The 19,027-nt window shown below is 41.1% G+C and overlaps 1 protein-coding gene across 1 annotated transcript in view; it reads left to right on the top strand.

Annotated features, from left to right (window-relative positions):
* Nucleotides 1–18,508, top strand: part of acap3b (ArfGAP with coiled-coil, ankyrin repeat and PH domains 3b) — a 54,362-nt gene extending 35,854 nt beyond the window's left edge. Inside the window, exons 9-24 of the mRNA XM_020593237.1 lie at nucleotides 690–764; nucleotides 1,673–1,684; nucleotides 9,221–9,333; nucleotides 9,733–9,784; nucleotides 10,037–10,137; nucleotides 10,384–10,495; nucleotides 10,602–10,834; nucleotides 11,307–11,376; nucleotides 11,551–11,645; nucleotides 11,923–12,143; nucleotides 12,301–12,393; nucleotides 12,626–12,718; nucleotides 13,252–13,472; nucleotides 13,947–14,056; nucleotides 14,599–14,709; nucleotides 15,191–18,508. Coding sequence (XP_020448893.1) covers nucleotides 690–764; nucleotides 1,673–1,684; nucleotides 9,221–9,333; nucleotides 9,733–9,784; nucleotides 10,037–10,137; nucleotides 10,384–10,495; nucleotides 10,602–10,834; nucleotides 11,307–11,376; nucleotides 11,551–11,645; nucleotides 11,923–12,143; nucleotides 12,301–12,393; nucleotides 12,626–12,718; nucleotides 13,252–13,472; nucleotides 13,947–14,056; nucleotides 14,599–14,709; nucleotides 15,191–15,338 — 1,860 coding nt within the window. The 3' untranslated portion in view covers nucleotides 15,339–18,508. The remainder of the gene's footprint in view (nucleotides 1–689; nucleotides 765–1,672; nucleotides 1,685–9,220; nucleotides 9,334–9,732; nucleotides 9,785–10,036; nucleotides 10,138–10,383; nucleotides 10,496–10,601; nucleotides 10,835–11,306; nucleotides 11,377–11,550; nucleotides 11,646–11,922; nucleotides 12,144–12,300; nucleotides 12,394–12,625; nucleotides 12,719–13,251; nucleotides 13,473–13,946; nucleotides 14,057–14,598; nucleotides 14,710–15,190) is intronic.
* Nucleotides 18,509–19,027: the final 519 nt, after the last annotated feature.

Genomic DNA, 19,027 nt, shown 5'->3' on the forward strand with positions numbered 1-19,027 from the left:
GAACATACTTTTAAGGCCGCCATCATTTGCGATCTCCAGCAGTTGATCTTCTTCTTGCACAGACCTGCTGGATTCACCTGGTTTGTTGACAAATGGGTTGCGGATCCCTTCCTTGGCAGTTCGTGGGTCCTTTGTGGTTGGGAAGTAGCGCTCGAACTCTTTTAAAAGCAAAGACATGTGATCGTGCACCAGCTGGGAGAATGAAGACTCAGGCTCAGTCTCACCCAAAGTCTCATGTTTGAAACATGTCCAAAATGCCTCTGTTGACGCGCCGTCCCCACAAATCCAGTTTGGCTTTAAATGCAGCTACTTTATCTGCCAACTTGAAGACAGTTGTCATTTTCCCCTGAAGTGACAGATTGAGTTCATTGAGCAGGCTGAATATGTCCACAAGTAAGCCAGTTTTGGCGCTCAAGTGACCAAGATGTAACCGAGAGAATACGGTCATTTTTCAAAATAAAAGATCGTTCATACTCAGATAATAAATAAAACAGAAATAATTAATAATTTCTTGTGCGGCCCGGTACCAATTGATCCACGGACCGGTACCGGTCCGCGGCCCGGGGGTTGGGGACCACTGCTCTAGATGATTTATTGAGGTTTAGTACCACAAAATCCAACAACTTCTCCAGTAGCTCACAGTTTCATGTACCTGCCTCAGTGACACTGATGTCTCCTGTTCTGTGCAGCTGGACCAGCTGGTCATCGACTCGGCCATAGAGAAGCGGGAGATGGAACACAAACACGCCCTCATCCAGCAGAGAGTGAGACAACAACACCTCCTCTCGTCATCTACACACAGCCAGACTCTTTGTTTGCTACACAGTTAGCTAACTGCTGATTATGAAAGTTGTCAAACTAGATGACAAAATACTGTACCTTCCCCCTTAGTACTGAAATATACAGTGATGTCAGGATTATTCATCTTATGTTAGCATCAAATATATTATTTGCAAAAAGGATTTCCATGGAAGCTTTGAATTATCGTAATATCTTGTTGAATGTATTTGTTTATTCCAGCTCCAATTAAGTTTTTAAAGTTGTAAAGCCATAAAGACAGTTTGATATATTTATTTTATGGGTTGCTTAGCTTAATAAAAACTGTTTTTTCAAACTTTTGCCTTGCCCAACACTCATGCTCATGCACAGATGCACAGAAATCATCCATCTGTTACCTGAAGGGATGCCAAGAGCATAGCTGTTTTTCTGCTCGACTTAGCTCTTCCCTCTGGTTCATTTAAGTGGAGGCATGTTGCCAGGCATGGTGCACAGCTTTGAGCGTGACATAATGGCCTTTCAGCAACCCTCCGTCTTTATTCTGAAAACTTGAATGATGCCTCCTGACTTTATTTCTGACTATTATAGGCTTAAACAACAAGGTAAACACAATTCATATATAAATTCCTCTATATAAAAAGTCACCGACAGAAGGGCCTTTCCCTGAAATAAAGAACAGCAGTTTCCTCAAGGCGCTGTGTGTTAAAGGAGAAGCTAATTACTACATACCGATGTCTAAAGAACTTTTGGATGATGACACTGATTAAACATGATGTGTCACATTAGCACATTTACACTGAGTGTAGTAAGAGTCCTGATCTGTTGTTTGTTAATATATTTCTCTCCCTCTGTTTTTCTTATGTGCCCTTGGCTGATCCCGTTCTTCTACCTCCAGACTCTGATGCAGGTGAGTTTATATTTTGCTTTCTATCTCAGACAGTATTTATCCACAGACTGCAGTTAGCATGTGTTAGGTAGATCTTCCTGGATCAAAATTAACTGTGCTACGGTGCAAAACATCCAAAAGGTTTTGAAATAGTGGATGGAAAGTTGCATTGTATGATGGTTGAGGAGAGGTATGACAGCATCTGGGCCAAGTTTTTACCTTATATGCACTGGCACTAGAGTCAGGTGTAGTCCTTGGAATTTCAGTCTGAGTGACAGTTAATCTAGCTCACAATACCTGTCATCAAATAAATAATACATTTCAACCATGTAGCCAGTACAAAGCCAAAAGCTTTAAGTTTAAAACTTATTATAAACATTTTCTACCAGGTTAGTATATTTTTACTTTTGACCATTTTTATATGTTTAATACTTAATTTGTCAGTTTTCTGACTACATTTCCTGGTCAGAATGCTCCTGTATTTACATTAAACTATTAAGCGCCAATTTCAACTTTGTACCTCATAAAATGTGGATGAGCAGATGCCTGGTTACCAATCTGTGTGTGTGTTTGTGTGGTAGCTGTTAAACAGCGTAGAACAGATTGAGTGACTGATGTATGGACAGCAGTTTTATGGTCATCACATGCTGCTTCTATTGCAGGAATCAATAGATTGTATGGTGTTCTGGTTGTTCTAGTGTAAGAGGGTTTGTGTTTGTGTGCATACAGAGCGATCCCTTTATCTTTTAAAGGGTGAATGTGTGTGTGCAAGAGGGACGTGTATGTCATTGTTTGTCTGGAAGCATCACCGGACACAGCAGACAAAACATTGTCCATTAACTGCTGCTTGTTAAGTGGCGTCTGTCTGTTCCTGCTGGTGTGGGTGAACCAGCATGAGCCTGTCTGTGCCCAGTGGTTTTATGCTTTTATTTTGGTATCTTGTCTTTAGGATAACTGAAGTTTGCCTGTTTCATTACTTGTCATGACACTGTGTCCATCAAGTGCATCAGTCGCTCCTTTCTCCACCTTGTTTGTACTCATCTAACGAACCTTCATTGTCTAAACCAAGTCTAATTTTGACTCTCTTTTGATGCAGTTTTAGATCTCTCAGTCCAGATCTCTCTTATTTTCCTGTATTTTTTGTTTTTCTCCATCGCTCACATTTACCACACACCTCCCTCTCCGCTGCCCATACCTCTCCCTCTTTCTGAAGAACTTTGCTTTCCCAAATAAGCCTCCTGCTATTTTTGCTGTTCCAGTTTGTTTCATCTCAAAATGTAACCCAAGGGCTTGTCAACACGCCAGCAAGCCAGTTAATATATAATTGTCAAAGCAGAAGCATAAAAATAGCATCCTTGTTATGATGTCTTGTGTGTGTGTATGTGTGTGTGTTCAAGCAATAGTTCCCGTTATTATTTTGTTCTAAAGTGAACCATAGATCTTCTTAATACTTTATAACACAGCGTGCCTGCTTTATTATTCTTTCCTCTTCTTGCTGTCCCAATTTTTTTAACTCTTTCTCTGTCCTTAGCTGTAATTTATGCCTACTCATTCTATGCAAGAAATGTTTATTTCTCCCTCGTTCTTGTGACCCTTTTAATCCTACAGTTGATTTGATGCTGATCAGCTAATCCGTTGCTGCATCTGTTTGTTTTACATCATGCAACATTCAATATGTCACTACACTGTCGTTCACTGACCAGCCACTTTATTAGGTACATCTGTTCAACTGCTCTTTAATGCAGATATCTAATCCACCAAACAAATGGCAGCAACTCCGTGCTTTTAGGCATGTAGACATGGTCAAGACCATCTGCTGAAGTTCAAACAGGATACAGTGGCAGAAGACCATATCGGGTCCCACTCCTGTCAGCTAAGCACATCAGACTGAGGATGCAATTCACAAGGGCTCACCAAAACTGGACAGTAGAAGATTTGGAAAACGTTGCAGAGTCTGATGAGTTTTGATTTTTGCTGTGTCATTCAGATGGCAGGGTCAGAATTTGGTGTAAACAGCATGAAAGCACGGATCCATCCTGCCTTGTATCAATGGTTCAGGCTGCTGGTGGTGTGTGTAATGGTGTGAGGGATATTTTCCTGGCACGCTTTGGGCCCCTTAGTACTAACTGAGCATCCTTTAAATGCCACAGCCTACCTGAGTATTGTCGCGGACCATGTCCATTCCTTTACACTGACTTGGTACTAGCAAGGTGTACCTAATAAAGTGACTGACGAGTGTATAATACACTATAGGGCTAAATCTCAGCTGTTAGGGTGAGACATTTTACTATGACATGTCACTTTTATACAGTATGTATGAAATCACCATGTGTTGTGCTTTGTAAAACTGACCATCAATGGCTCAGCTATTTCATAATGTTGTTTGGAGTCTTCAAATCCTGCCAGTCATTGTTTGTCAGCAAAGGAATCTTTTTATCCAGTGAAATAAGCACACAGGAGCAGTGCTGTAGTAAGATGCTCTGAACACAGCTGGCTCTGTTCCCTGATGTTGTCCTCGACCATAGGCTCTGGTGACTGCAGAGCCAGGGAGGTCAGTATGTCACTGGAGCGTCGAGAGAGCTGAGTGTGCGTGATGCCAGCTCCAGCCAAAGTCAACAGATGGCATTACACAGCACAGCAGGGGGAAGAAGACAAAGAGCAGAGGACAGATAAAGAAGGAAGTCGCTTCACAGATCGCCAGCTTCTTGAGGAGCTGGCGATCTGTGAAGGTGGTCAGATGATTATCAAAGCCAGACGGTAATAATTAACTAGAAAATATGAAAGCTGTGTCGAGTTGGGTCGAACAGCATTCCTTATTATTAAACCATCTCGAAGAGAGAGGAAGACAGATATTCACTTGCTGTGAACCTGAACACTGACTTCTGTTTTTTTTAGAGGTGCAGGAAACAGCGCCATGACAGGGCAGAGTGTGTGATTTATACATAGTATGCATCCTTTATTAATAGTTCATTAAGTAACTACAGTAGTCATACTGAGAAAGAAAATTATAGTGTCACTATGAACGTAATTTAAGATAAATTAGACCTGGGGAAGATATTTTTGACTGGGAGGAGAGGAACAGAGAACATAAAATACAAGAGACTGTATGTTAAAGACGTTTTCAACAATAAAAACATTTCAAATGTTTACAGATAGATGAAAAACTGACAGCTGTGCAGAAGTGGGAATGACATGACAGTATTAGAGAAATGATGAAAATAGTTGGATCGGGAAGATAAAGACTGGTGTCTGTTAAAAACATCTTAATGGGCGATTTATGACATTCTCATTGACATGAAAGCCATCAGTGATCGAGTCAGCTGTGAGAAATGACTTTTGTTGTTACATCTCTGTGCTGTACTTGCACTTCTCTTCCTCCGGTATGTGCTTTGCCTTTAGTGTCCCTGGTTTTGGTAGATGTGTAAGTGCTTCGGCTTCCCCCTCCCCATCTTTATGTTGCCTAGTCTCACTCTGCAGTTCACATGCACTGTCTTTTGCCTCTCTCTGTGCTTTCACAGCAGTTTTTTATGTGTGCAGGACTTCAATGTGGCTCCCAGGGGGAGTGTAACCTCAGCTCTCTCCTCCTCCATTGTTGCAGTTTTTGGCTATACAAGTTTTGAAATCAGAGGGAGGTAAACAGACAAAACAGAGAGAAAACTAAGTATTGTACTGTAAAAAAAAAACTGTGGTAAATGAGAAAGTGATCATTTTAAAATCAGTATAGGCTATATTTTATAGGCTATATTCACTTTGTGTGAATTTGAGGGATTTAATATAATGTTACCTTCGCCTGTTAAGTCACAGTTAGTGAGCCTTAACAGTTTCACATTGCTTGAGTAGCCCACCAGAAAGACCAGGGCTTTCAGTGAATGTGTATAAAGGACGGCAGCTACTGAGGTGTCCCTAGTTGTCAAAGGAACATGTAGTGTAATCCCTACATCCCTGGTACAATTCAGGCTGGGGACTCTTGTTCCTCCCCCAGCTCTCTCTTCACTTCTGCTATGGGATACAGGTAAAAATGACACCCCAGAAGAGACTGACTACAGGTGGACAGACGTAAGCATCTAGCCTACAGGCTCTGTAATTCCTCCTGTGTTGGTCAAGTGTTGGTTTGTATTTGTATACCTGACCTGTTGTTGATAAGAGATGCCCAAATCTTTAGGTGTATACTACAACATTAGGCTATCTCAGCAATACTCATCTCTCTGAGTCAGCATCTGTGTACCACAGGTATCTGACATGTCTAATCCAAAAATGATCAGTTCTGCAGCAGGCCTATAATGTACTCTGTGTATTTTGATAAAGCCCCCTGTGCTTTTGGGCACTTGTGCTGCATTCTTCCAGTGTCCTGACTAATTTAAGGTGGGAAGGGGGGGCTCAGGGCTGGTGTTTGGGGAGCAATAATGTCAGCTTGATTAAGCAGGAATAGTGTTCAGAACCACAGACAGATGGAAAGCTGTCTCCTTCAAAACTACGATGAAACCCGGGGTTGGAGAATAGCTGCGGGGGTTAGAGGAGAGCCCTAAATCGCGGTGTGGGGCGGGGAGGAAGCCACGGTCCGGCCTGCAGTGAAATGAAACGTTTGATCTCCGGCAGCCGCGCGGGGTCAGCGGGGCACGAGCACTCCGGGACAGCTGTATGATAATGAGCTCTCGCGCCAGATCCGGTCGGCAGGTGGCGGGAGTATAGAGGAGCGGCACGAGCGGGGGACCGGCGCTCATCTGGACTGATGCGTAAGCGTCTCTCCGTCTGCTGCTCCCAGTTCACCACCTGAGAGGCAGAGATGCTCACCGCCTGATTCGCTTTTCTCTTATTACGTTATTTATTGAATTCGAAATGCTGTTGGATGCCCGTATGGTTAAGATGAAGATATTTCGCAGGCTGGTCTATAAACTGGTGAGGAGCGTTTATTATTTGATCATGTCTCTGTTTTATATAGCTGATTTTGTTTTCAAAGGTGGGTCCCACTCATGGAGACAACTGTCATTTTTACATTTAAGCTTTTACATTATTTATTTAATAGAAGAGCTCCAATGCAATCATTTAGGCTGAAGTTGATGCTATTAGACACTATAGTGAAAATATGTCAGATACTAACATGTTGTTTCTTCATGTAGAGATGGGTGGCAAATTAAAAGAAAAATGTAATTACAAGTCAGGAAGTCAAATCAATTAAATTAAAATCTAATTAAATATGAGGAAATTTTAAAAAATGCAGGGGTCACTGATTAAATTATTTTCTCGATCTTTGATTTCTCCATTATTTGATTTATCTTTTTATTCACAGAATGACACAATTTGTGTCAACAAATCCAAATATGTTTCGTTTTTTATGTAAATAGAAACATCAATTCTTCACACTGATGTTGATGATTGTTGTTTCAAAATAATTGGTGGGTAGATTTCTACCAATGATCTGATTGGCTGTTGCTTCTCCAGGTGAGTATAAAAAGGTGTGTTGGACACAAGACGAGTGTTGTTTCCTCCCTCCAACAGAGGAGCACTGTTCTGGAGACACTTTTCTAAAAGGTCTGTTGTTCATTCTATGATGTTTTTTCTTCAATTTGCCACCAACTACGTTGATGCCACTCTGTTTAATCTGTGTCTTTTCTGCACATTTGATGAAAATTAGCTTTTTTTTGTCCGTTGACCTGTTTGTAAAATGTAGCAGGCAGCCATGGTGCTGAAGCTTTGAGCCAGTCAGGAGACAGGTGTTGTGTCCCATCCCATTTTAGCTACACATCACCTGAATGTTTTTACACAAACCCTGTAACACACAGGTTGTTGTGGCATTTTTGTCCTAGTATCCCACCATGTTGCTACACAAAGCAGCCAAGATGATCAGTTTGAGCTGAAGTTTCTGGTGTTATTAAATTAAAAAAGAACTAGTTGTAATTCTTGAAACAACCTTGATACTTTCAACAAAGTAAAAATGCCGCAAAGTACATGACATCAGTGTGCAATTATACAGGCAGTGGGGTTTTCTGAAAAGAACAAGGAATTATTCTGTGATCTTTTCCAGGAAAGCGATGGTCATGTGCAGAGGTGGAAAGTAACTAAGTACATTTACTTAAGTACAAATTTGAGGTAGTTTATTTGAGTATTTAAATGTTCTCCTACTTCATACTTTGACTTCACTGCATTTTAGACACAAGTATTGTACTTTTTACTTTATTTATTTGATAACTTTAGTTACTAATTACTTTTCAGAATCAGATATATAAACCAAAATGTAGGATAATTATAAGACTTTATTGATCCTTGGTGGGAAATTGACAATCATGAAGTAATGAGGGCCTACTGAGTGACAACAGAGAAAGTTAAGGGAATACTTCTGTAGGCTTACTAATCGGTATGATGTACAGTACAGTATGAGTATTAAGAGTTCACAAAAGTAACATGATTAAGTAATAAGTAATGAATGAGTAGTTTCTGTTTTGGGCCCTACAGTGTTTGAATGACAGGTAATCAAGAAGGAGTCATAAAGAAAGTTGGGGACTATGATTTAATTAATATACATAATTATGAATCATTAACTAATGATTCACTGATATACAGTAGTGTCGGGTTTCTAGTAACTAATGTAGAGTCCTACATGAGAGGCTATTGGGGAAGTCTACTTACGAATGATGCAAACTGTTCCTCACTTGTTTCCTAGTAACTACGCACATTTCTGTGTACCGTATTGTAAAGTATTATCGGCATAATATTTGTACAGTGGAAATATAGAAATGCAGTCAATCATTTCTTTAGTCACTTAGTCTTTTTCATTTCATATTGTCAAATAGTTGCAATGCTGTCGTTACTTGTGATGCTTGAACGTGTAAGTTCTGGCAAACCTGCACAGGGCTGTTGGATTTGTATAATGACTAGACCTCAAGTGTGTGTGGAGATTCTGTGGACTTCAAGTAATCAGTTATCTCCCAACCTTTGCTGAATTTTGTACTGCCAATTGCCCTTCAGCCTGCTTCTTCACTTCCTTGTTTTTTCTTATTTCTCTGTTTACTCATTATGAAATTCCTTATCTGAAACTTTCCTCTCCTCATGAGAGCTTTTAGCACTGCTTTATGTAGTGCGCACATCTTCCTGTTTCCCTTAAAACAGAACTGTAACCTCTTCACCTTTGCCGCTCACCCAATAACAGCGAATGTAGCCCACGGGATGTTGGTGTAGTTTTGGGAAAACTAGTCTTGGCGCCCCATTTGAGATGGGCTTAAACTAATGAACAGATGGTCGGTGTGGAGAGACTAGATTTTAGAGAAGGAACACAGACAGACTCCAAGGCGTCACCTCACCTGGTCTTTATACAATTGCTCCATTAAGGCCGTTCTTTTCTGAGCCACTGTGAAACTGATGGTGTTTAGAGTTGAAAGGATGACATTAGTTGTGTTTGATGGTGGCACCAGTGTTTTTCCTGCAGTGCAGCAGAACATACTTTATTCACAGGAACATGGTAACATAGCTCTATCAATGCACTGGTTTGGCTGGAAACCACTAACCACACGATGAAAAAGAAGCCAAACCTTAACATTTGTCACATATGTCTTCTCTCCACAGGACTTTTCCTATGATGACCCCAAGTTGGAATTCAATGTGGATGCACCAAATGGTGTGGTCATGGAGGGCTACCTCTTCAAGAGGGCCAGCAATGCGTTCAAGACCTGGAACAGGTAAAAAAAGAAGTAAAAAATAAAGAGAGAGTACATAATAGATTCTGAGTCAACTTATAATTCAAAAGTCTAATTGAAGTTAGATAATAAGAGAAATCAGGGAACTCTAGCTATGACAGCATTTTATTAGGATGGTTTGTCAAATTTTATTAGAATATTTTAAAATATCACACATTTCTCAGAAGGTTCTGGATGAAGTTTGGTCTTGTGTAGGATGAATCATAACCTAAAGATTAATGCTCCACACTGACCTTTGCCTTATTCCAGCAGTCACTCATATTTATAGATTTATTAGTTGCCATTGTGGTGAACAGTGTTTTTCCCTATCACAGCTAATACACTTTTGATTGATCATGTTTCACTTATGGAGACTAATATCAGACCTTCTCCCCCATCCAGGAGGTGGTTTTCCATACAGAACAGCCAGCTAGTCTACCAAAAGAAACTCAAGGTACAATTTGTGAATTTAAATAAAAAATGTTTTATTTTTTGTGTTAAAATGCAAAGATTTTTCTGTCACTGAAATGAAGAGTCGACAGTTCCTAATCTAATCATTCAGGCAATAGCTTTCATACTGGCAGAGAGGAAAGGAGCCATGTACCGACTGGTTCTTCCTTGCCAGTTACAGTGAGGCTAATCTGTTTTGTGTAGCATACAGTAAACTGGGAAAAGTTGTCAAGAGTGTCCTCTCTGCCAATGACAGGACTCTTTGACAGTTGTGGTAGAAGACCTGAGGCTGTGCTCAGTCAAGCCGTGTGAAGATAATGAGAGGAGGTTCTGCTTCGAGGTGGTTTCACCCACTAAGTAAGTGTTTATGTGTGTCTCTTTATCTTTTCAGATATTTACTTTGCTAATTAATCCAGACATTCTTGGCTGCGTCATTTTGAATCACACAGACTGTTTGACATTAGACAGTTAAAAGCATTATATAAATGTCTTCTATAAAGTCAATATATTCATTGCATGTACATACACGTTGAGAGTCAATTTCCTCATGTGTCCAACACATCTGGCCAATAAAGTTGATTCTGATTCTCCTGAAACCTGTAGGAGCTGTATGCTCCAGGCTGAGTCTGAGAAGCTGCGACAGGCTTGGATCCAGGCAGTCCAGGCAAGCATTGCCTCTGCTTACAAAGACACTGCTGACAACTATTACACTGAGGTACGAGTGCACTTGTGTACATATAGAGTAATTTCATTTCTTTTCATTTGAATTTGGTCCCTGGAGCAGAATCTCTATCTCTGACCTGTCCCCTGTGTTTCTGCAGCGCTTGGACCGGACAGCCTCGCCCTCGACAAGCAGCATCGACTCTGCCAGCGAACCAAGAGAAAGGGGGGAGAGGGCAGAGAAAGGGATTCGGGGAGGGGGAGAAAGCCTTCTACAGAGGGTACAGAGCCTGCCAGGCAATGAACTGTGCTGTGACTGCGGACAGACGGCTCCCTGTTGGGCTTCCATCAACCTGGGTGTGCTGCTATGCATTGAGTGCTCAGGAATCCACAGGTGACTGCACTTTACACCAAGAGCGTGTTTGTTCAGAGAGAATGAGGGAAGACCAGTAGCAGATCCATTACTTAAGCATAATTTTTAACTAATGACGTTGTTTCAGGAATCTAACCAACTCAAAGCATCCCTACATTTTAATTTATTATACTTTATTAATCCCTGTGGGGAAATGTCTTACTGATGGCGGCACTGTCAGTTGCTGTCTCACCACCAAGGGCAACTAGGGCTTCAGTGTCTTGCCCAAGGACACTTCAAAATGGGAAGACCAGGAATTGAACCACCAGCCTTTTAGCTCAGCTCAAGAGACCTGTGGAGTCCCTGGAGTGCAGAGAAACAGAAAAGTTTGTCACTAGCTTGAGACAACTCAGGGAGAATTGTAAAAATGTGCTAAAATCTTGTATTAACAAACTTTTCATACAGTTCACTTGCTGTATATAATGTTATATCTCTGTCTTTTTTCTCCTTTCAGGAGTTTAGGCGTCCATTGCTCTAAAGTGCGTTCACTGACGTTAGACTCCTGGGAGCCTGAGTTACTCAAGGTGTGTGTCTCCCAACACATCTGCCTACAACTCGTCCTTTCTGCACTGTGCTTTATCTTCACCACAGTTGTTTTGCTTATTCTTCCATTGCATTACAAATTGGACTTTTACATATTTTCCCTTTCTGCCTCTGTCTTCCGTCTTTGTCCTCTCTACTTCCTTTTTCTCGTTTAGCTGATGTGTGAACTGGGGAACACTGTGATCAACCAAATTTATGAGGGAGGCTGTGAGGAACAAGGAGCAAAAAAACCTGGACCCTCCAGTTCAAGGTCAGTTTCTTCCTTCAAAAGGAGCATTTGAAAAGAAAACAAATGTCTTTACATTTTCTTCTCTTCTGGTATTCCACTGTTAGACACCTCTGGCACTTCATGTCTGAGGTCAGTTAGGTTAACATAGGTGTCTCCACTAACTGATCTATACGATGTCAGGTAACATCTAGCTTTCAGTGTTCACCGTCCCATTTCACTGCCTTACTCAGCCCAGTCATCTGATTATATCATGTTTCCAATGATGCAACATTGTCACTTTGTCATCGCCTTTCTCCAGACAGGAGAAGGAAGCCTGGATTAAGTCCAAATACGTGGAGAAACGCTTCCTTAAGAAAATGAGTGGAAGTGAGGCACTGGTGGAGGGTGAAAGGAAGTCGCAGCCCTGGACAGTGAAAAAGTGCCAGCGACACAGCAGCTCTGTTCGGGCCCCCAGCAAAGCCCGCAGGAAATACCACCGCTACGAGCCAGGCAGCGCCTCACCTGCAAACCTCTCAGCAGGTCAGTGGAGGGAGTTAACTTTTGTTTGAAGTATGATGGGTTTCATGCCCCTTGTAGTTGTAAACCTTACCTCAGGACTCAGGAAATCAAGAGCTGCAGCATGTACATACACTATGTAGCCCAGACTGACATCCTGTGATCTTCTGTCCTGTGGCAGCAGCAGCAGCAAAGTTTCGCCGGGACTCGCTGTTCTGCCCAGATGAGCTCGACTCACTATTTTCCTACTTCGACACTGGCTCTGGTCCTCGCAGTAAGTCTGCTACACAGTTAGTTCATCAAGGTACAATGCAAAATTATTGTAGAGATTCAGTAAGCTGTAGGTAAGAGCTCCTTATGTGAAAAAATAGCCCACAATCTGAGGTTCTGGCATGTTTTCTATGTGCTCTACAGTCCTATCATGGTGGCGGTGTGTGCATGAGTAGTGTAGTATGTGCTGTGTAATGATTAACGTGTCCGTGGCTTGGCGATGCTTGGCCCCGCAGGTCTCAGCAGTGACAGTGGCCTGGGAGGAAGTACCGATGGCAGCACAGACATCCTGGTTTTTGGCTCAGTGGTGGACAGCGTCACAGAAGAAGGTGAGTCTGTGTACATTTATAGTAAAGGAGAATACTGGTGTCAATAACCCGATTACGACTGCCAGAGAAGCAAGGTTCCCATTTTCTCCCATCACTGTACAATGTAGCAATGTTATTATGTTTAGTATTTCATGTGTTTTGTGTTCAAAATGTATATTTCTGTGCAAAATTGACTGCAGGATCACCAAGAAAACATAGACATAATGTCAATTCAATCAATAATAATTCTAGTCAATTCTAGTTATGTTCTTTGGTTCACTGAGACATCTGTGACAGTGTGTACAGATGTGAACACGCTCATTGTTCCCAAAGTTAGAAAACTGAATTAAGGGTTTAAATTAACTGGACTATAAATATGTTCTTTTGAGAGGAGGAAAAACGCTCTGGTTGATAAAGTAAAGACCTGGACAAGCTTATAACAACACTGGTGTTATCCCTTTAATGAAACCATGCTAACTCCCTTCTGAGAGTTCTGAAGGCATAAACTATTCCATTTACATCACTGATGTCCCGTTTCACCTACCTACCCTCAGAGGAGTCGGAGGAGTCTTCCAGTGGTGAGGTGGAGATCGAACAGGAAGTGCCTTCAGACCCTGAGGACCTGAGGGAGCTACACCCTGGGGCGCTTCTCCGCCAGTCCTCCCGTCTACACAACCTGCCACTCATGGCAGAGGCTTTGGCACATGGTGCTGACATACACGCTGCAAACGAGGAGGAGGAGGGGAAGACGCCACTCATACAGGCTGTGATCGGGGTGAGAGAGTTTGTTCTGACTGACTGGTTATTTAAATTTTGATTAAGTGAGAGGAATGTTTTTAAAAAGTTCAGAAACATACGTCAGTATCCATCAGAGAGATACTAATAAGAATTCTTAGCACTTTGGTGTCAGTCATGTAAGCAGTAATGGATTTTTATCATTATACCTCAGGGCTCAGTTTGCTTTGGATATGTTTTTCTATGCAGTGTGACCTTTGAGTCCAAACAGCACGTTTCTCATTTTTACTTTAGTTCACTAAGCAAAGACACTCTTCAGAATTTTTCCTTTTTGTACTACTGATTTGCATAAGACTATTTTTGGAACTATCCTTGTAATTTACATCTAAATTTAGCTCATGTTTAGGAAATTACGAGGAATGTTTTCTTAAAATTAGCTGAAAAGGATATGGAACCAGTAAAATACATTCTTCTCAAATAAACAATTCTCTGTGTCCATCTGTCTCTCTGTCAGGGCTCTCTGATAGCTTGTGAGTTCCTGCTACAGAACGGAGCTGATGTGAACCAGAGGGACATGAGAGGCAGGGGCCCGCTGCACCATGCAACCTACCTGGGGCATACTGGGTAAGAAAAGCCTGCAGAGTGCAGGGAACAGGTTGCACACTGTCTGTCTCTGCCTCCTCTGTGACCCCAGGCTCATGTTTCAGCTTGTGTGAAATGAAAATAAAATGTAGGTATTAACAAGACCTGTTGCAAAACACAAATAGAGTTTAGTCAAAATATTTACATCATTCCAAGTGGGGTTTTTGGAGTTGGGCATTTTCCTTTTAAACTGCCCTCAGCTACGTTTTTAGAGGTGACCTTTCTTGTTCTATACGTGTGGTTTTAGCAATGAAAAACATTTAGAACATAGCCCTGTTAAAAACACAAGATCTCTGTGTCACGCTCACAGAAGGACCTATGGTTTCACTTTCTCAGACAAATATGATGAAAAAAAATCTATGAATGGCAGATCCATCAGTTTTTAAATTTTTTTTTTGTGATCCTACTTGTATTTATTCTATAAACATTTATTGTTTCATCACACTATACCATTCTCATTTTTGGTGTTACCAACTTGTGTATTAATCTCTTTTTTTTCTGTCTCTATGTCTTGTTCTGTACAGTCAGGTGTGTTTGTTCCTGAAGAGAGGAGCATCACAGACAGAGGTGGACGAGCAGGGTCATGACCCCCTAAGTATTGCTGTCCAGGCTGCCAACGCAGACATCGTCACCCTGTAAATCACTTAAGTCTTAGCCCTGAGATGGTGTTTTAACATGTGTACCCAAGTTCCTGATTAACATTCATGCATGGCCAAATACTCATGTTTGAGTGCATGTCATGTTGTGCTAATGTAATCAAATCAAACTCTGCTGTAGTGAAAAGCTCTAGAGAAGAGCCTGTGCTGTGTGTAGACCTTCACTCAAGATTATTTAGTTTTCTGTTATTATGAAAGCTGATGTCTTGCTCATTGTTGGTGACATAATTTTGTCTTGACTCTTTTCCCTCCCTTGCTCTCATCCTCTCTCACTACATTTCCACTTTGTCTTTTGTCTCCTGTCACCTCAACAACTCAATCCTTTCACTCCTTTTCTTTTCTCACCTCCCTTCCTTCCTTTTACTGTCCTGTTACTTATTTCTGCTCCCATGTCTGTCCTTCTCTGCTGTTATATCCCTTCCCTCCCTCGGCCTCTCCCATTCTCATTTCTCTTCTACAGATTGCGTCTAGCACGGATGAACGAGGAGATGCGAGAGGCCGAGGCTCCACTGGGTCAACCAGGTCAATACCCCAGCAGCAGCCCTACTGAGCAGCAGTATAGGAAGTGCATTCAGGAATTTATCTGCCTCACAATAGACGAATGCTAGTTGTCACTTCTATATCTGGGAGCATAACTCCTGCTCTCTCTATATATTTTTCTTCCTGACCGGGGAACATAAAATAATTGTGTAGACGAAGTTGCCCCTAGACGCTGATATCACGTTTGTTACTTACATAGATTTAGGCCTACAGGCAACTTCTTCGGGGCTTGTGAGAAAAGAGGAGAGCGCCACGTGTTCATTATGGGGATGCGTTGTGTGATAGGGAGACCCCTGATGGACCTTTTTAACTCTGCTATTGATGCAGTCACCACCTCCATTTCTTGCATCACTTCTATGTTTCTGCTTGCCATTACCCAGCACCACCCATGCTATGCTATGCTGCAGCACATGCACACACGGTAAAATGGCATCTGCTTTTTGGTGTTCTGCTAACAGGGTTATCCTCAAACTTAACATGGTGTAACCTCTTGTCTGAGGGTGTGAGTTTGCTGTCGCCTAACAGCTCTTACCACAGAAGACTCTTGCAGCATTAACCACCTACATTTGATATCTATACAGACCATCTGTGACATCCAGCTTACCCATCGCTTCTTAATTGGAAATGTAAATAGAGATATTTAGAAGTTATATGGGTATTCTTTAAACTATGTACTGTGGCATGAGGTGAAAACAATGGTATTTGTTTCATTACTAAAAGAAAAAGCTGTAACTGATAAGCTACAGTAGAGGTGGGCAGGGTAATTTGCTTAGAATGAGGAGGGGCCAGGAAAGGAAATTAAATGTAAAACTGTGACAGAAATACTGAAGGGCTTGTGGGGAAAAGACCCTCACCTGCTTTGTAAGATACTCTGTGATGTGAGTGAGCAGGAGAGTAAAAATGAGTGCATGTGTCCGAATTCTGAGAGATAGAATTAAATAATGTGATGTTATGTAAAGGAAAAAGAAACTGCACTTTTCCCATCTACAGTATTATCATTTTTATTTTAAATTAGGTAGTGTGGTGTTTTTTACACTGCTCTTTTCCACTCGAGTTATTGTCTATCTATTTTACTTCTGTTTTTAATTTATCTCCACTGAGGAGCAGTGCAGTGCATTCTTGGATGCAGGTTTCATCTGCATTTTTGTTGATGATTGTCGTTTTGATCTGAAAGCATTACTTTGGAATTTAAGACAGGAAGTCTTTAGATTGCATGTATGTACTCATAAAAAATGTTTTGCTTTCATTTCCATTTTGGAACAGCCTTAAATTATTGGCATTCAAATAAACGGACAGGTGACACATTAAAGGAAAAACCAGCATAAGTGTCTCAGTAAGGTGTTGGATCACCCTGTCACCAGAACCCTACAGAGGCATCGCCAGAATTCTGCGGGTGCAGATTCTGTTTGGGCCTGTTGATGAGTGACATCATCTTCATGCTCACCAAACCATTCAGTGACCCCTTGTGCCCTGTGGATGGGGGCACTCTCCTCCTGGAAGAGACCACTCCCACTAGTATGCTTCATCACAGGGTAAAGGTGATCACTCAGAACAACTTTGTATTGATTTGCAGTGACCCTTCCCTCTAAGGGGACCAGTGGACCCAAACCATGCCGGCGGCATAACAGAGCCACCGGATCTCCTCACTGTAGAGGACAGGCATTTAGGCTTTTTCTTTAATTTGTCACCTGTCGGTAACATTGAAAAAGATTTTACTAGGTTGTGGTTGTAGCTGTAATGTACCTTTATTTTCAAACAAATTGCAGTCATTAGTTGGTTACTAATGACTTTGCTAAGTTGTAAATGGGATGTGCAGGCAAAGCAATGCTGCAAGAGCCAAGTCTTGCAGTGTAGTGAGGAAGTCAAAAAAAAAAAACTGGATCTCTGTTTTACCATTAAACAGTTCTTCTGTTCACTGGAATTTACAGAACCAAATGATGATACATAGGTATATAACCACACCTCCATTTTATTGTAAATACTCATCCATATTGTAGCCTGTGTGGTGACATTCTGGGGCACATTTCCTTAGAACAGTTTACACACCTGTGGAGCCAAAGGGATATACAGTCCAGAATGTCAATAGCTGTGCTTTAGTTTCTGTTTTCTTTTTCAGCCTCTATGCTTCAGCACATTCAGTTTTAAACACAAATTCACACACATTTGGTTCTATATTGATGTAAGCTCAGACTTGGCAGCTTAAAGTAGTATCCACTATTTAATTTGAATGTGCAGTAGGAGAGAGCCCGGAGAACAATAAGTAACTGTCCAAATACTTGGGGTCTGAGTGTATCACAGTATCTGGCTTCCTTCACTGGTCAATGTGAACAGTGTTCACCGCATGCTTTGCCAGAATTAATTTTGGGAAGTTTTAACATCGTTTGCATTATGAGCATGATAGAATACGTTTTCTATGGTTTGATCATGTCGTACAGTGCTGTCCCGTGGAATAAGCATGTACCACCATGACCCCTCCGGTGTCCGAAGTTTCTTCCTTGTTGCACATCTGTGCCATTCTTCCATCCACAGACCAAATCTGTGGTGATTTCCTCATTTCTCTCTTTGATGTTTGTCCACAAACACTAACTAACAGTAATATTGTTATTTTTATATGTTGTGGTTTTATTTTCTTCTGCCAAAGACTTTTTAAAGGGAAAGTGTGTGACATTGTATGATAACTGAAACTGTGCGGAGTAGATGCATCATATAGTCTTACCATGCTTTGTTAAGTGACTGAGTGGTAGAAACACTGTTGGTGTACTGACATGCTCAAAAGAAGTTACAGAAATGTGACTGACCTGAGAGGTTTTGATACGACAGGTCATATTCTGCAATAGATTGATGTACTGCAAGTAGAACCAGTCTAGGGGGTGATGTGAAGCTACTGTGACCAAACTGTTATGGGTCCTCACCCTATTAAATGTTGTGTCCATTGTGTGTATTGACATAGGAGTGGTTAAAGTTGCTATTCAAAGCAAATGCTGTAAATAATACACTTGTGTATTTTAACTTAACATGCCAACTTCATGCCTCTCAGCATTCCTTCACTTAATTCTCTTCTGAAACACAACCTTTCAGGCAGAACTGTAACACAATACTGCACTACTTTGAGACATTCTTCTGCTCACTGACATTTGGATATCTTTGGAATACTTTCTTCCTTGTCTTCAGAGGCACTGAGGGGACAAAAAGAAAACAAAATGCATACAATAAAATTGAGAAACTCTTGATGAACTAACCCCGCTTCCTGCTTTTTGCTCTCATTTCTATTTCCTCATCTCTTGTTTTGTAACATTCTCTCAACATTGCAGAAATATATTTGAAAGGGTTTACAGAAGATTGTTGCTCAAATTTAATTGATGGTAATTTGTAAGTATCTAGGTGTGTTGAAATATTGCCAAATGTTGGGAGAATGCTATTTTTTTACAGTCTATCCTGATGCGTCTTTTGGTCTGTAACAAACTTTAGCATAGCACTTGGCTTATTCAAAGCAATAATGTGGTCAATCTTAAGGAAAATAAATATAACTGAGATGTGAAAATGGGTAAGTTCCGGACTGTCAGCACACTATTTAAGAAGATTGAGAGATTCCTTTTTTTTTTTTTTGTATTTTAATGTTTGGGGTCTTATGGGTATTAAAAAGTGCTTTGGTTTCTAGCCTGCAGCAACAACACAGTGCCTTGAATAATTCAGTGTCTCCAGTGTGCAGAACATTTTTGTGGTCTCATAATCACTATTACCTGAGCTTACACTAAAA

This window comes from Monopterus albus, unplaced genomic scaffold, assembly GCF_001952655.1.
Source record: "Monopterus albus unplaced genomic scaffold, M_albus_1.0 scaffold18.1, whole genome shotgun sequence".
Classification (NCBI taxonomy): domain Eukaryota; kingdom Metazoa; phylum Chordata; class Actinopteri; order Synbranchiformes; family Synbranchidae; genus Monopterus; species Monopterus albus.